Source organism: Rhinatrema bivittatum, chromosome 1 (genome assembly GCF_901001135.1).
Source record: "Rhinatrema bivittatum chromosome 1, aRhiBiv1.1, whole genome shotgun sequence".
Lineage (NCBI taxonomy): Eukaryota > Metazoa > Chordata > Amphibia > Gymnophiona > Rhinatrematidae > Rhinatrema > Rhinatrema bivittatum.
In genome coordinates this window covers 508,020,033-508,038,138 of record NC_042615.1, presented here as the reverse complement: position 1 = coordinate 508,038,138, position 18,106 = coordinate 508,020,033, and the positions used below count along the sequence as shown (strand labels likewise).

Sequence of the window (18,106 nt, the reverse complement as noted above, 5' to 3'; positions counted from 1 at the left end):
TCTTCCACTTGGAGTTCTACTCTACTTTACATAATCAAAATAAACACAAACACTAAACAATCTAAGAAAAACTAAACTCAAATAAAATAGAAATTTCTCTCACCTGCCAGTATGCTGTAATAATGGGGCCCTTACATTGGGGAAGGGGTGAGAACAGGGGACTTTCCATACAGGGAAACAAGGCAAGGAACAAGTCTTTACTCACTGACCAGAAACTCCATGCTGCCCCCTATTCTGGGTTCAGACTGTGCACACTGGCATTCTTCCTACAGGCTCTGACTTGGGGGCTAATCTCAATGGGATCTACGCTGGAAGTTATGTGAGGGGCTTCTCACTTGCATGAATACGGACTGCTTTGGGGGCTTACCCAATTAAATCTGCACAGTCTGAACTCAGAACACCCCCCTTCTCACACCACGTCCCAGCTGGGGCACCAGAATTGTGTGCTCTAATCACTTAACACCAGCAGCTAAAAAGGGAAAGATCTTTATTGGAATCGTTGTGATGGCGAAACCAAACGACGGTATATAAAAATCGATAAATAAACACATAAATAAATAAATAAATATTCCAGAAATATGTAATTACCAGCAAGGCAATTCAGGAGCAGTCTCAGAGAACATTATTGACACAAGGGGTTAAATATATCACCAGCTGTAATTTATACATCAATGAATTAATTTATTTGCATAACATTTTCTTAATTGGTTGGCATTATAATTTATCTCATATAAGCTATAGAGATTGAATTTTGTAAGTCATGTGATTTCTTGTAAATTGAGCCAGAAGACAAAAACGAAACTCAATGTTGAACCGTAACATACTTTTTGACCTTTTACATACATTCTAGCATTTCAGTAGTCTTGGATAGTTAGTGCTGTATTGATAGCTTCATAGGAAAACTTTTCCAAAGCATCCCTGCCCTCTGATCTAACTCTATGGTCACCCAATTGTAGAGATCCCTAGGTTTCCACTAGTCATTTTTCCCTAGCTGAGTTTAGGTTCAGAGTTTTGTAGGGAGAGAGTTTGTAGACAATTCCTGAAGGTGCCTCCACAGAGGCTTGTCTGGATTGGTCAGCAGTACACTATAAAATCAGTCTTTGCATCAAGAGCAGTGTGTTTTTTGATTAGCATTTTGAGTTGCAGTTTTGAGTAGCAAGAGAATTTGTGGGAATGTTCACTATTTGTTTGGCCTCACAGCCTGATACAGGAGAAGAGACATTCCGTTTTTTTGGAGATTTGGAAGAGAAGGGGAATTGCTGGAGAGACTTCCCATACTGGGCCCTCAGCCTGAAATGGGGAAGAGACTCTGCCCTGGCCAATACCCCATGGTCTGGAAGAAATTGTCTTGGGAGAGTGAAGAGGAGTTTTGGAGAGAGCTGTTTTTGTGTTGTTCAGAGAGTTTTATTTTTTGGGATTCTGCTCTTGCCCGAGGAGGATTGTTACCTCTGCCTTGGGAGGTCAGAATAAGATGCTGTGATTCCTTCCACCCAGCTAAAGAGGGACAGAAGTGACCTGACAGAGAAGAGAGAAGTATTTTTGCAGAGGTTTTGTTCTTATTTTGAGAGGAATTCTTATGCCACCAGTTCTTGCCCACTGAGAAAGGGGAGAGATTTGGGATTTTGAAAACATTTAGGGACATTTTACCACTAGAGGGCCAACTTTTACCATCAGAGAAAGAGATAGGAGATCCCAGCCCCATTAGGAGTCAACTCAGGAGTGATGGGTCTTTACCTAGTAGTACTTATCATCCTAAAGAACACTGACTCAGCTAATAAACCTAAGGAAAGAAGTACCTTTGTACTGTTTATTTTTGTGTGAAGATAAATCAGAGAATTTTTATTGTGAATTGGACTTCAAATATTTTTGGTTGCAGTACATTTTTGTTGGATACCCCACCAATGTGTCTAGGTTCTTCATCCAAAAGTGCCCTCAAGCAAGGACATCAGAATAGTGAGTACACCTGAGAGAATAACCATTGAGAAACTGCGAAACTGTGTGTTGGTACTTAGCCTTGTAAGCCTAGGGCCCCTGGAAAGTTTATCCTTCTCCCTGCCGGAATGAACCTGGTACTCTGGGGCAAGTGGACTGTACTGGTGTGAGAAAGGAGAGAGTTGAGAGTATAAGTGGCCCAGGGGGAAAACAATGTGCCCCTGCATTCCAGGAAGTCCCCAAAGAAGTGGTTACAGAATCAGAGAAATTGATTAAATTTGTCTGAGGAGACTCAAATATTGCTCTCTGCTTCAACTGCAGGGGGGGGGAAGGAAATTGAACTCAAACAGTATCCAACAACAGCATGGGGTAATTTGCTTGATGTGGCAGTTATTGCCCTTAACCAAAAAGCCTGATACTACACTTCTGATGCAAACAAAGCAAACAAACAAAGCAAACAAAAAGCAAACAGAATGTTGGGAATTATTAGAAAGGGAATGGTGAATAAAACGGGAAAATGTCATAATGCCTCTGTATCGCTCCATGGTGAGACCACACCTTGAATACTGTGTACAATTCTGGTCGCCGCATCTCAAAAAAGATATAATTGCAATGGAGAAGGTACAGGGAAGGGCGACCAAAATGATAAAGGGGATGGAACAACTCCCCTATGGGTAAAGAGGTTAGGACTTTTCAACTTGGAGAAGAGACAGCTGAGGGGGGATATGATAGAGGTGTTTAAAATCATGAGAGGTCTAGAATGGGTAGATGTGAATTGGTTATTTACTCTTTCGGATAGTAGAAAGACTAGGGGGCACTTCATGAAGTTAGCATGGGGCACATTTAAAACTAATCGGAGAAAGTTCTTTTTTACTCAACGCACAATTAAACTCTGGAATTTGTTGCCAGAGGATGTGGTTAGTGCAGTTAGTGTAGCTGTGTTTAAAAAAGGATTGGATAAGTTCTTGGAGGAGAAGTCCATTACCTGCTATTAAGTTCACTTAGAGAATAGCCACTGCCATTAGCAATGGTTACATGGAATAGACTTAGTTTTTGGTTACTTGCCAGGTTCTTATGGCCTGGATTGGCCACTGTTGGAAACAGGATGCTGGGTTTGATGGACCTTTGGTCTGACCCAGTATGGCATTTTCTTATGTTCTTATGTTCTTATGATGCAACTCCAACATTACTCTCTACCTCAATGGCAGGGGGTGAAAGGAAATTGGATTCAAACAGTAACCAACAAGAGACCTGATCTTGGCGGTCTGAGTAACTGATAAGTATGGCAAACTGATAACTATCGGGCCGATACAGTAAAAATGCGGGAGAGCGAGCGAACGCCCGCTCTCCCAGCGCGCGATTCATATTTTAATTTATTTTAATTAGGGCCGGTGGTAAAAAGAGGCGCTAGGGACACTAGCGCGACCCTAGCTCCCCAAATCTGGCTTTTTCCCAGATTTTATGATATTTGAAGGTTCCTGATAATCTTAATTCTCTTTTCAACTTTTTAAACATGAATGAACTGTTTTTAGCTTTTTTAAATATTATGAATTGTTTTTAGGATCATTTATAGTTTTATTTTGTATCATTTTCATCTTTCAAAGTTAATTATTGTTTTAAGGTTATTATTAACTAATATGTAACTATTATATTTACTCTATGTTTTGGAAAATTTTTCTTTTTATGTACATTGCTTTGATTTAATGTTCAGAAAGGTGATTTATCAAATGTAATAAACTAAGTAAACCAAACTAAATAATCAAGGACGGCTGAGGTGGATATGATAGAGGTCTTTAAAATCATGAGAGGTCTAAAACGGGTAAATGAGAATCAGTTATTTACTCTTTTGGGTAATAGAAGGACTAGGGGGCACTCCATGAAGTTAGTATGTAGCACATTTAAAACTAATCAGAGAAAGTTGTTTTTCACTCAACGCACAATTAAGCTCTGGAATTTGTTGCCAGAGGATGTGGTTAGTGCAGTTAGTGTAGCTGGGTTTAAAAAAGGATTGGATAAGTTCTTGTAGGAGAAGTCCATTACCTGCTATTAATCAAGTTGACTTAGAAAATAGCCACTGTTATTACTAGCATCAGTAGTGTGGGATATATTTAGTTTTTGGGTACTTGCCAGGTTCTTATGGCCTGGATTGGCTACTGTTGTAAACAGGATGCTAGGCTTGATGGACCCTTGGTCTGACCCAGTATAGCAATTTCTTTTGTTCTTATGTTCCCTGCTTCTAGATGACACCACAGCTGGGATTTCCCAATCAGCATCCAGCAGATTGAAATCCCCTAGAAAAAACACCTCCCCTTTCCTAGCAATCTTGTGACTGTCTTCAATTTAATCTCAATCCATTTTTCTGTCTGCGAAGGTCTGTGTATCACACTAATATAAATAAATGTTCCATTCCCTCTTTCTAGATTAACCCACAATTCCTTCTATTAATCATGTAAGCCCTGCAGTTCCTTTGCTGAAATAATATTTTTGTATATATTGTAATTATTAATATATTTTGTTTTACAAGTTTATATACCACAGCTTTCATGGTTTGTGTCCAGTGCGGATTACATTAAAGCAATCATAAAATATCCATAAAAACAAAAGATAAATTAAAACAATTACAAAACAATCAAAGTTTTAAATTACACATATGCTTTCACAAAGACCCATGATTAATTGCAGTATCTTGTAATTGTAAATCAATACAGTGTACAGTTAACATAAAATAGAAAGCTAATACAATGTCGCTCTTGTGAGGGCCTAATATAAAACAGTGTCTAATGAACATAAAACCAATAATAAAAATCACAGTAACAAAGTGTAGTCATAAATGCATTAAATATAAGCCTAAAATTAACCAGCCTAACATAAATGTTGTGAATGAAGGGCAGTTGGAGAGGAGGTGTTTTAGACACCACCTCCTGAGTGGCGCAGGACTGGAATGGAGTGTGGATGGTCCGATGAGGCTGGAGCTCTGGAGCAAGGCGCCAGCTGGGCTGGAACCCTGGAACAAGCCCTGCTGGAACTGAGTGCTAGTAAGGGTGGAACTGGAACACAGGAACAGACAGGATCTGAGTGTGGGTAAACGTGGGCTGGAACAGCAGGAACAGGCTGAATCTGGGTGCATGTAAGAGTGGAGTGGATGCAGGTATACATGGAACTGGAACGCTGGAACAGACAGGGACTGAGTGCAAGCAAGCATAGAAGTGGGACTCTGGAGACAGGAACTAGAGCAAGACAAACTAGGACAAGGACTACACAGAACATGGAATATAGGGTGCCCAAAAGCAGAGTAGGCAAGAAAGACCCTGAGGGGAAAGAGAGAGAGAGGCCTAGAAGCATGAAGAGACTGGGGGTCTCAGAGCTAGGCCAGGGGTCAGAAAACAGAGAGGCAAATGGCAGACCACCAGGCAAGGAAGGGTCAGAAGGCCCGCAAGACCACAGAGCAAGGCTTGGAACAGAAGGCCGGATGGCCACAAGGCAAGACCAAGGCAAGCTAGGAACAGAACGATCGGAGGCCAGGGGCTAGGGAAAAACAAGGCTAGAGTCAGAAGGCACGGAGACCACGAGACCAAGCAAGGAATGGCTTGAAAAAGCCGTAAAGCAGAAAGATTAGAGCAGGAAGCCAAGAAGGACTCAATGCCAAAGCATTGAGTCATGGGAAAGACAGAGTTAAATAGGACTTGAGTCTGGGTATGGTACAAGCAGGAGAGAGAAGGGGTTGATTAGCCAGGGGAATGAACTCATGGAGGTTCCCTGCTGGCATGGAGACAGAAGCATAGGTGAGGACAGAAGCCAGAGAATGCTGGAGAACAGTTCAGAGATGGGTTCACTGGGGTCCTCTGGTAGAAAGGAGGCTGTACAGTGGCCGGAATTGCAACAATAAACAATGACATATAAATATTATAAATCAATAATGCTATGATATTTTAATAAGGAGCAATCAATCAGAAACACAATAAAATAGAAACATAGAAACATAGAAATGACGGCAGAAAAAGACCAATCGGCCCATCCAGTCTGCCCAGCAAGCTCCCACACTTATTTTCCCATACTTATCTGTTTCACCAACCACCAACTTCAGGGCTCTTGTTAGTAACTGTTTGATTCAAATTTCCTGCCATCCCCTGTCATTGATGCAGAGAGCAATGCTGGAGTTGCATCAAAGGTGAGCATAAGGCTTATGGTTAAGGGTAGTAACTGCCGCATCAAGCAAGTTACCCCAATGCTTGTTTACCCAGATTGCACAGATCGATGCCTTGTTGGATGATGTCTGAATGTAAATCCTGTTTTCCTCACTTTCCCCTACCATTGAAGCAGATAGCAAAGCTGTATATGCTTTCAAAGTGATGTATCAGGCTTAATTGGTTTAGGGTATTAACTGACGTAATAAGCAGCTACCCCCACTATTGTTTACCCAGATTGTGAAATTCAGTCCTTGTTGGTTGATGCCTGAATGTAAATCCTGTTTTCCACTTTTCCCCCTGCCGTAGAAGCAGAGAGCAGCACTGTATATGTATTCAAAGTGATGTATCAGGCTTAATTGGTTTAGGGTCGTAACCATCGCAATAAGTAAGCTACCCCCGCGTTTATTTGTTTACCCAGATTGTAAAGTTCAGTCCTTTTTGATTGTTATCTGAATGCAAATCCTCTTTTCCACATTTCCCTTTGCCGTTGAAGCAGAGAGCAATGTTGGGGTTGCATTAATCGTGCAAGGGATTTTTTTGAGTAAGGGTGGTAATCACCAGGTAGTAGTTAACATTCCAGCAAGCCACCCCCATGGCTCTACTCTTCATTCCCATCCTCTAGCCTTTATGGATCCACAGTGTTTATCCCACGCCGCTTTGAAATCTTTCACAGTTTTAGTCTTCACTTCCTCCGGAAGAGCATTCCAGGCATCCACCATCCTCTCCGTGAAGAAATACTTCCTGACATTGATTCTGAGTCTTCCTCCCTGGAGCTTCAAATCATGACCCCCTAGTTCTACTGATTTTTTTCCATTGTAAAAGGTTTGTTGTTGACCATGTATCATTAAAACCTTTCAAGTATCTGAAAGTCTGTATCATATCACCTCTGCTCCTCCTCTTCTCCAGGGTGTACATATTTAGGTTCTTTAATCTCTCCTCATAAGTCATTTTATGAAGACCATTCACCTTTTTGGTTGCCCAGAGAATATAAGCTAAAAATGATCACAATCATAATAACATAAAAAAAGTAAAAGAAATGTTACCTACAAGAACTATAAGAGCAAAAGAAAGCTGCTGGTGTATGGTACGCCAGCTTAATGATGCTGATTTAGGAGACTAATAGACTGGATAGGTTTTGTGAAAGAAATGACTTTAAAGCTTCTTGAATTTGAGGTATTCTTTTTCTAATCATATGGTTAGTGTGAAGGAATTCTAGAGACTTGGTGCAAGACTTAAAAAAAAAACTATTTTCGTGGGTACATTCTAATCCTGGTCGATGGAAGAACTAATAATTCCTGCTGTGATGAGCACAGAAGGTGATCTGGGTGGTGGAGGACAATAAGACTGGAAAGGTAGGGGGGAATGCTCCATCTGAGAGCCTTGAAGGCAAGACATCTTATTTTAAACTGTATGTATAAGGAGACTGGTAACCAGTGTAAGTCTTTTAACAGTTTTTTAAAAACCACACGGCTTTGGATTTTGGTGAGTTTACCTTTAATGTGAAGGATGTTAACCGGGTGACTACCTCAGATAAACAATTGTTTATTTTTGTCAAATGTCTGTAACAGAAGATTGCAGTTGGCAATTATCTGAATGTCATCAATGAGGATATAGCTAGAAAAACAGGACTCTGTATAATGGTTGCCAGGGGTGCTAGATACAAATTGAATAAAATAGGTGACAGCACCAAACCTTGGGGGATACTACAGTGTAGATGGCTTGCTAGAGATGTTGAGGAATTGCATGTAACATGTTATGTTCTGTTTTCAAGACATGGTTTAGCCAGTTGAGAGTTTGATTTCATAAGCCAATTTTGTACAGTCAATAAGCAAAAGTTGGTGATAGACTGTATGAAAGGCAGCACTCATATCTAGGCTAATAGTACAGCACAGCCTGTATCCAGATAAAGGCTGACTTCTGTGATAAAGGCTGTAAGGGAAGTAAGGGAAGTATCCATGCTAAAAACCCTTTTCTAGAAAGCCCAAACGTTGAACTTGAACAACTTTCTCAATTATTTTAGATAGGATTGGCAGGTTGGAAATGGGATGGTGGTTTCTGGCAGATCTGGGTCTAGATGTTGTTTTTTAAGGGCAGGTTGAACTGTTGCTGTTTTTAGCTTTTCAGGTAGCATGTGAGTTTCAAGCTGGTGTTCATGTTATCAAAGAGTGAAGAGAAAAGACCAAGATCAGATTCTTTAAAATGTAAAAGGTGGCAGATTCAAAGTTGAGGAGGTTTAGTGCTCATCTGTTTCAGGATTAGTTGACCTTGGCGGATGTGACTTTATTAAAAGTGCTAGTTTACTAACCCAAACTTGGTCTTCTTGTGGAGAAGAAGGTTCTTGGAAGAGGCAAGAAGGAGCTTGTGCTGAAGGAAGTGGAAGTAGCTTATTAGTTATGGTGGTTTTAAAATGTTCTGCTTGGATACAGTGTAATACTGAAGGACTGTAGGTGGCACCTTAGGGTATAGGGCAGAGTCAGTCAAAACTTCTGTCTCCATCTCCTGGAGGGGAGGCAAAACCCAGGAGTCTGGACTGATCCATGGTACTACAGGAATGATAATTAGCAGTTAAGAACCAATTTTCCTTTTTTTTTTTATCATCCTCTGTAAAGTTCCACCAAGAAAAAGTGAAGCTATTTCTAAGCAGAGGCTTGTTAATATGATTTACTCATCTGTGTGAAAGAACTCAAATGTGAAGCTGCAGTCCTGTTGCTAGTAATTTGTAACCTATCATTAAAAACAGCCACAGTAACTGAGAACTGGAGGGTGGTCAATGTAATGTGCATTTTTAAAAAGGGCTTCAGGGGTGGTCCAGAAAACCTGATTATGGTGCTGGGCAAAATGGTAGAAGCTATTCTTGAAAACAAAATTATTGGCCATCTGGCTAGACTTATCCTAATAGGGAAGAGCCAGCATGGATTTAACAAAGGGAAGTCTTGCCTTACCAATCTACTAGATTTTGTGAAGGTGTTTAATAAATATGTTGATTGTAGTGTATTTGGATTTTCAGAAGCACTTGATGAAATCCTTCATCAAATGCCTTCTGAATGTTAGGAATTATTAGGAAGGGAATGGTTAATAAAACTGAAAATGTCATAATGCCTCTTTATCGCTCCATGGTGAGACCGCACCTTGAATACTGTGTACAATTCTGGTCACCGCATCTCAAAAAAGATATAGTTCCGATGGAGAAGGTACAGAGAAGGGCAACCAAAATGATAGAGGATGGAACAGCTCCCCTATGAGGAAAGACTAAAGAGGTTAGGGCTGTTCAGCTTGGAGAAGAGATGGCTGAGGAGGGATATGATAGAGGTCTTTAAGATCATGAGAGGTCTTGAACGAGTAGATGTGAATCTATTTACACTTTCGAATAATAGAAAGACTAGGGGGCATTCCATGAAGTTAGCAAGTAACACATTTAAGACTAATCGGAAAAAATTCTTTTTCACTTAATGCACAATAAAGCTCTGGAATTTGTTGCCAGAGGATGTGGTTAGTGCAGTTAGTGTAGCTGGGTTCAAAAAAGGTTTGGATAAGTTCTTGGAGGAGAAGTCCATTAACGGCTATTAATCAAGTTTACTTAGGGAATAGCCACTGCTATTAATTGCATCAGTAGCTTGGGATCTTCTTAGTGTTTGGGTAATTGCCAGGTTCTTGTGGCCTGGTTTTGGCCTCTGTTGGAAACAGGAAGCTGGGCTTGATGGACCCTTGGTCTGACCCAGCATGGCAATTTCTTAAGTTCAGCTCGAATGGTGTTAATTTTCTTGTCAGAAGCATGGACAAAGCTGTCAGCAGTCAGGTTTGATGGAGCAGGCAGTTGCTCTGATCAGAATTTGAAGATGTGGAGTACAAGCTTAAAGAACCTTCTTTGTTCTGTGGCTTGCTTTGGCTAGGATTTTTTTTTTTTTTATAGTAACCTTTTTCTGCCTGTTTAATTCCTGCAAGATAGTGTTTGATGCTGTTTTTTTTAGTCTTCTCTAATGCTCGGGAAACTTACTTTTTTTTGCCACTTCCACTCTTGATGTCTCGACTGCTTTCTTAGGATCCTCAGCCCAGAGTGATATCATGCACATTTATCTGTGCTCCTTTGAGTGCAGCAATAGATCGGGACAACCTGATCGAAACCATTACTGAATAGATAATTCCAGTTAATAATTTTTTTTCCTCCAGGGAGAGATCAGTGAATTCAGGTGGGAATTCTACGGCTTGCGCGAGCCTGTCAAGATCAAGCTTGCTTGTTCATTTTACCAACAGGTATTTTGGTCTACCTCAGGGTTTAATTTGTGGGGGGCACCTGGAATGCATTTCTGCCGCTTCTTTTCAGACTTAAGAGGCAGAGCAAGCAGGGGTGTTCTGCTCCAGCCCATCTCCTTCAGGCAGCTTACAGGGAAAAGTGGAGGAGAAAATGATAGCCTGGAGCAGACAGAGCAGAGAAGAGCTCCTCTGCTCCCTCTACCAGCTCCTAGCTTCTTAGGAGGGAGAAGGGGGTGACACTACAGCAGAGATTACAGCGCAGAGAACAAGAACCAAAAGGGGTTGAATTAGAACAAGCTTTAAACGTATGAGGAAACAGTGCCAGTTGTCAAGGTTTCAACCATGGCCTTGATAATTAGGACTACAGCTCACAAGTTTCAAATTTATGCTAATTGAACCTCTTTTTTGTCTTTGTTACCCAGGGATTAATTTCTGACAGAAATGGCCTTCTGCCACCTTTTGTGTGGGACCTGAGGAGGAGAGATGGTGGTGGAAATCAGTTCTAGCTCCCCTGCAGAAAAGAGCAGAGCTGGTTGTGGTACAGATCATTTCAGCACCCCGCCCCCCAGGCCCCAGAGAAAGCAGAGAAACGTGTGTTGGAGTTGCTTACCCTGAGACAGGAGCAACAATCACCATGGCCTTAATTTTTGTGCAATTTGCTATTTAGTGGAGGCCGTGAGAGAGAATGGCCAAGGTAAAAAAAAAAGAAAGGAGGTGAACGCAGGTCAACCCCGCTGCTTCTGCTGTCAGAGGGTGTGCTCGTATATATGTGTGAGGGAATGTATGCGTTTAGGAGAAAGAGTGCTTCCATCCAGCCCTGGCCACACCCCTCACACAGGTCTCGCCCAGCCCTAGCCTGCTTCCTTCACTCCATCTCACTTCCTGCCCCTCCTCCCTTCCACTGCATAGTTCTGCTTCCTTTTTTTTTTTCTACAAATTAAACCCTGGCCTTAGCTGGCATACGGTGCAGAACTTCCTGGCGAGGAAGGAAAGAGATCATAACACGATGGGTCCATAAAAAGGGTGCAGCATTAATAGAATCTGACGACATATTTGGATAGATGTTCAAACCTTGGCCGGCTGAGTTAGAAGGATATTCAGCAGTATGGCTGGGCTGCTGAATATCCACATACAAAGCAATATTTAGCCAGAGAAATGTTATCTGGCTAAGTCTAGACCTGCGCAATAGCAGGTCTAGACTTAGCGGGTTAATTTATCTGGCTAAGCATCAGTATCGCTACTTAGCCAAATAAGTTATCCAGCTATGAGGCACTGCCCTGATCCGCCCATTGACCGCCTACTTTTTCTCCGGCTAAAAGATAGCTGGATAATTGACTTATCTGGCTTTCTCCCGTTTGAATACTGGACCCATTTTACCTGACATAAAAATTAGGTCTAATGTGTGGCCATCTTATATATTGGTTGTTTTACCCATTGAATCAGTGAAGGATCTGACATACCTAAAAAGAATCTGGCTTCCTGTTTATTATCTGGCTCATCCGCGTGTAGGTTAAAATCTACAAGTAACATTAAATGTGGACTTCTTGTGGAACACTCATTAACTAAGAAGAATAAGTCAAAGAGCTGCTGATTTGTAACTTGTGGAGGGTGAAAAACTAAAAGTATGTTAAATATAATGGTCTTATGCAACTTAAGGAAAACCAAAGTCTGGAGTGCAAAGTGAGAGTTTATGGAAGGAAAATGTTAATTTTATCTGCAAAGTATAGGCAGTCTGAAAATTGGGTGTTTAGGGCTCTGGTAAGTAAAAAGCTACTACCCATTCCCCAGCTAACTGGAATATAATGAACGTTGGACATGAAGTAAAGATTAGCTGGTTAATTGCTGCAATCCTAATACTACGGTGAGTGGTAGAGACAGAACGAATCAAACCAGGTGGAGACAGTTTTTTGCTGGAGTCCGTACTCACTCTTCCTACCGTGTCCTTCCTCAATAGATTATAGCATAATGTAAGTACTGTATATCCCACTCATAGCTCTCTGTGTATTATATGTCTGTGACCGGCTTATATGCAAGTCATCCTCTTCCATTGTAGCCCTTTTTTGGCAGATTTTACTGATTCCGGAGGGTACACAAAAGAATTTGTTTCTGGGGATGTCTCAACTAGCATTTCTTCCCTCTCTGCTTGTCCCAAGGGGTCGGTCCTTCTTGGCCCAAGTGATGGTGAGATCTCCCATCCTCTGTGTGTGTGTAAATAGTTTACTTCCTTTGGAGATGCTGTGCTGCAGGGATCAAGCAAGACAGAGTGTTGGGTGTTCAAAATAAATTGATGTGATTCTTTAGAACAAATCAATGTCCAATCAAATAAATAAATTGTCCAAGGTAATCTGGGTTTACATTGGTTACTGGGTCTCTCTGGGTGGGTGTCTTTTGTCTCAGACTCCTGGGATGTAATTTATCACTCCAGGATTGAGAGACCACATAACCCAGTGGGGTAGGGAAATTCTATTAGTCAGGGGATCCTCAATTCCCGGAAAATCCCTACCTGAGGTCCAAAAAGTCCAATCTTCTTCCCAAATCTGTGTCCTGTGTCCTCAAGGGTAGAGATTCAGTGGTGGGTCTCCAGATTTTTCTCTTCTTCTCTCAGACTCCTGCTTGTGTGATTTCTCTGAAGGAAAAGGCTGATGTTGACAGGAACCTGGCTACCACTGCCAAGCTCCCCATTGAGGAAAGGTGGTGCTAAAATCTCCTTACTACCCTTCCTAAGCCCCAAAACTCTCCTCTGGAGTGACAGTCACTGCAACTCCTTCACTTGCTTGTACAAGGGCTTGCATATACTTAGTTCCCAGGCCCCTGGATCCAGGGCATGTGCTTCACCAGGAGTGGACCTGGGTTTCACACCAGTCAAATTCCAAAATAGTCAAACTCTAACAGAAGTCTATTCTCAAAACAGGAGACAGATCCTCACAGGCTGGGAGTGCACTGAGAGGGATCTCTTCTTTACCAAAAATGTCAAGTTAGGTTTGTAGAGCCTAACTCAGACAGGGGAACCAAAAGATTTCCTCACTCCTCAAAAGCTGAACCAAAATGACCACACTTACTCTAATCCTAGCCCCCACCACCACCCCCATAGGCATAGATCAAATGATCACAGACATCCTCTGGGAGAGGTGCTGAAGGGAATGATTTGACCTGATACTACTAGGGCAGGGATCTAGGGGGTCTCTACACCATGATTGCCTCTTGATCTGGGACTTTATTTCCCATACTATGAGCATCAGTATACATAGCTTTCCATAGTTGCCCCTTTTCCCTAGTTCTCTATAAGTGCAAGATTTATTTATCTAAATAGTTTTATTTACCATATGGTTTTGTCCACTAGTTTCACGTGTTAAATAGCGTCAGGCACTGCATATTGATGAACACCTCATCTATTTCACAACCTTCATTTTTCTCTCTCTCCCTGTTCCCACTCTTTCTCCATCACTCTATATCCCTCCTCTTTACCTATGTCCCTCTCTCTTTGACCTGCAATGCACTGTGCCAACATACCTACCATTTCTCATGTACCTAAAGAGCTCCCTTAGACGCACTCTATCTGTCCTCTCTCCTCTCCTTCTCAACACCATCCCCTTATCACTAAACTCCCTCATCTGCCCTGGAGACTCCTGCCCAAGGCCACTCCAGCTCATCACATTAGTGCACTGGTTTGTCACAAGAGCCAGCTGATCTTGGGGATCTCAATGCTGATTTTAAGAAGGCAACGGGGAAGGTAAGGGAGAACCATCAGCCAACAGCAATGGAAGCTGCCAATTATTATAGACAAGATTAGATGCAAAAACAAATTTTCTGCCTCTCTTGGATCTTTTTTTGTGCCTGTGAGTGGAAAATCCTTTCATTCCTGGGATGGCTGCAAGTAAAGGAACAAGGAGCTCTCTCTGGAGAGCCCTTGGATGCCATCTACACTGGCAGGCATTTGCCAGCTGGTTCTTAAGAGGCCATTAATAACACCTGCTCCTCAGCTACTCATCGATGCACCCTACCCCACAGGGGAAGTCTGTTGGATGAGAAGCTCTAACGTCAAGGTTAAAACAAGACAAATTATTGAACACAGTGTGACAAGAGTGTGTTTGTGTTCATGCCATGCATAAATATCAACAAGGCAAATTAACTCCTAGTGCACTCATTTCAGGCTGTAGCGGTTGGATTGTCACTAATTGAGCTCTTTTATCATGTTCGGCCATTGGCTGAAGATGGGCGGATCTTATTGCCCAACCTAGCCCTGGTCACAGAAGTGGAGTTTAAAAGTTAAAAAAAAAAGCCAAACAAACAAGTAAAGAAACTTGCAGAACGGCCCCTTGGAAGTTCACTGAATGGTTGCTGAATAGAAGATACTGGGTCAGACCAAGAGTCCAACAAGCCCAATATCCTGTCTCCAACAGCGGCCAATCCAAGTCATAAGTACCTGGCAAGAACCCAAACATTAAATAGATCCCATGCTACTAATGTCAGCAAAAAGCAATGGCTATTCCCTATTGATTAATAGCACTTTATGGACTTATCCAGGAACTTATACAAACATTTTTTAAACCCAGCTACACTAACTGCCTTAACCATATCCTCTGGCAATGAATGCCAGAACAGTCCCCTGAGGTACTTGTGTCATAACCCTTTGGAGAATTCATTCTCTTCTTCCTATCCAACCCCCTGAATCTACATGAATGTTGTGTTAACTAACAGGCCTTCTCTTTGCCGCTTCAGGGGGTGGGAGTGAAGAGGGGGAGATGGAGGAAGACCTCCAACAACTTCCCAAGATGAAAAGCAAAGCAAAGTTCCTTCAATCAATCTTCTCTTTCTCTCGATGATAGTCAACTGCTCATTGTCCACTGTGTCAATAAATCTCACAACCTTCTTAACTTTATTTGTGAGTAACAAAAGTAACATTCCCCATTGAGTTGACCATTAAAATAAATAAACGATGCTCCATTTGTGACTGAAGTGTAACAGTTGCACACACTGCTTTTTTTGTTTATTCAGGCCTACCTTTTTACTTTTTTGCTACAGTGTTACAAATCCAATCAATGAGAGGGCAAATTGTTACATCTGAAAGAGAAAGTTTTTGGGGATAATAAATGACACTGCTAAATAACTATATGGGAAAATTTTGAGGTGTTGTTAGAATGCCCTCCAATTCCAGTGTCACAACAGCAGACAGTAGGCAGTTTACATGACATGTTAAGGTATTTTCAGTTCTTTCTTCCAGTTTGTGTGTACGGGGGAAAGTACTTAGTGTACCTGGCACTTGGGTGCAGATTTTCAGTAAGGCGCTCATTGGCAAGATAGCTCACCAAGGTATCGCCAGTTATCATTAGGCAAGCTTTCAACCCGAATCTAGCCTGCCATAATGGCAACAGAGCAGACTAGATTTAAGCCTGCTATTTCTACACATAGGGATAGCCACCTAACAGCCAACTAGCACTGAAAATTTGCAGCAGCCAGCTAAGTCCCCTGTCTGACCCAACTACGGCCTCCAGGAATGCCCACGAATTTTCAGCAGCTAAATATAGCTAAATGGACACTTCTGAACATCTATCCCTTAGTTCCTAAGTGCTTAAAGTGTCTAGAAAGAACTGGAGCCCTCCCCCACCCCATGTAACCTATATCCGTATATGTAGATAATTAGCTAGATAGGTAAGAGAGCTAGATTTATGTATGATTATTTTTTTTTCCTCACTGAGCGCTTGCATGTGGGATCTGGCAGATCCTATGGAAGGATGCGCTGTACCAGTTTCTAACCTTGCCTTGCTCTGTTTTCTTGCCTCCACAGGCAGCAGGAGGATCAGTCGCTGCCATGCCTTTCGGCTGCATCAGCATACGGGAGGAGCAGAGTTACAACAGCCTCTCCGACATCACAGAGAAGTACGAGATTGGGCAGCTCTTACGGGCGTAAGTACCCAGAGAAAAAGGGAAGGGGTGGGGGGGGGGGGGGGGGTCATGGGGTCACGGATACGGCGATCTTGACCTCTCCTGCCTGCCACAAACCTTTTTAATCCTAATGTGGTATTATGTCAGGGCTGCCAAGCGATGCGATTGCATCAGGCCATGGAGGGGTTGCACTGCACAGATCTAAAGGTTGCCTTGCAGGGGATGAAGAAGCCAGCGCAGGGCCAGCAGAAGAGTGAGGGAGGGGCTGGTGCATTACCCACCCATAACCTCCTCTTTTCACAATTCCAGGTCTGCTCTGCCCCACTATTCCCAGCTGCATTCCCTGTCTTTTCTCCACTGGTCTCCTTCCCTGATCTCAGCTCCTCTGCCTGTCCCTCTCTTTTTTTTTCCCCTCCACTCAGCATGATCCCCTGTGGTCCCTCCCCCCTCCCATGAGGAGATCAGTGCTTCATACCTGTCCAGCCTCCTCTAGCGGGCAAGGAATAGGGGGCCAATGTGTGAGGGAAGAGAGCAGACGTGGGATCGAGGTGCAGGGAGAGAAGGAAAGAGGACCCAGGATCAAACTACAGGGAAGAGAAGAAAACATTGAGTGGAATAGGAAGGGGGTAGAAGGAGGAGCAAAAGGAAGGAAAGTCGGAAATCGAGCTAGTGAGAAGGGAAGGGAGAGGATCAGGACTCAAGCTGATGGGAGGGGAAAGGAGGAGACTGGGGACTGGATTGGGTAGGGGAGAGTGAGAGAGAGAGATAGGGAAGGTGGTGGAGAGAGAAGGAGGTAACAGATGGATTGGGATGGATGGATGGGTACAGGAGGAGGAGAGAGATGGGGACAGAGGGGAGAAAGGTGGAGCAATGAGGATGAGAGAGGAAATCTGATGAGGAAAGGCAGGAAGGGATGAGAGAGAGAGAGAAATGGGAGGGATAGGAAGAAGAAAGACAGAGGTAGAGAGGGATGGGATGATGGGGAGAGATGGAAAAAAGAAGGCAGAGTGAACAGACACAGAGAAATGGGGATAGAGAGAGGGAAGAATGAGGAAGGAGAGAGAAGAATGGAGAAGGAGGGGCTTGATGGGAAGGAAGATTTCGGGAAGAAAAGCTGAGACAGTGGAAGAGTGAGGAGAGAGGGAAAACAGGCTGGGAAGAAATGTAGAGAAGCAGGACAGAGTAAAGGAGGATTGGGATGGGGATGAGAGGATGGCAAGCTGGATGGGGGGAAGAGTAGAGACTCCTTCCCTCCCATCCTCTCTTTCTCGTTCGTTGTGTGTGTGTGTGTGTGTGTGTGTGTGTATGTGTGTATGTGTGTGTGTGTGTGTATATATATATATACTGTATACCTATAGCAATTCCAACTGTCCAAACTGTGACGAAGACTGTGTGCACTTTTTACCAATTCTAACCAATTCTCAAAGTGAAAGTCCACGTGTATTTTCTGTCTGCAGATTGCTAAGGATAAAAAAGTACATGCGGTCATTTGCTCCTTATGTTTTCTGGGGTTAGAATTTTGCTTGCAAAGTACGTCATTTTGAATATGTCATCTGCGTGTGTGCACTCCCCCCCCCCCCCCCGACCTAAACACAGCCCCGAGAGCGCCTCCTTTCCATGCGGCTAAAAGTCCGGCTCCATTGCTTCCGCAGAAACTGGAAAGTGTTCCGGTTCCACTGTTTCCCTGACAACATGAACAGCATTTACCTGGAATCCTGCGCTGAAAATTCCCACTACAGCCGTTTTCATGGAAAACTGACCTAAACATGTTGTAGCACATTTGCTTCCATGCAAACTCACCTGAAAGTGTTGTAGTACCATGTTTCCATGGAAACGCCTCCTGAGAGAGTTTT

At 42.8% G+C, this 18,106-nt stretch overlaps 1 protein-coding gene across 1 annotated transcript in view; it reads left to right on the top strand.

Moving 5' to 3' along the window:
* Window positions 1–18,106, top strand: part of LOC115096480 (caM kinase-like vesicle-associated protein) — a 189,331-nt gene that overhangs the window by 49,352 nt on the left and 121,873 nt on the right. The window contains exon 2 of the mRNA XM_029611149.1: window positions 16,156–16,274. Coding sequence (XP_029467009.1) covers window positions 16,180–16,274 — 95 coding nt within the window. The 5' untranslated portion in view covers window positions 16,156–16,179. The remainder of the gene's footprint in view (window positions 1–16,155; window positions 16,275–18,106) is intronic.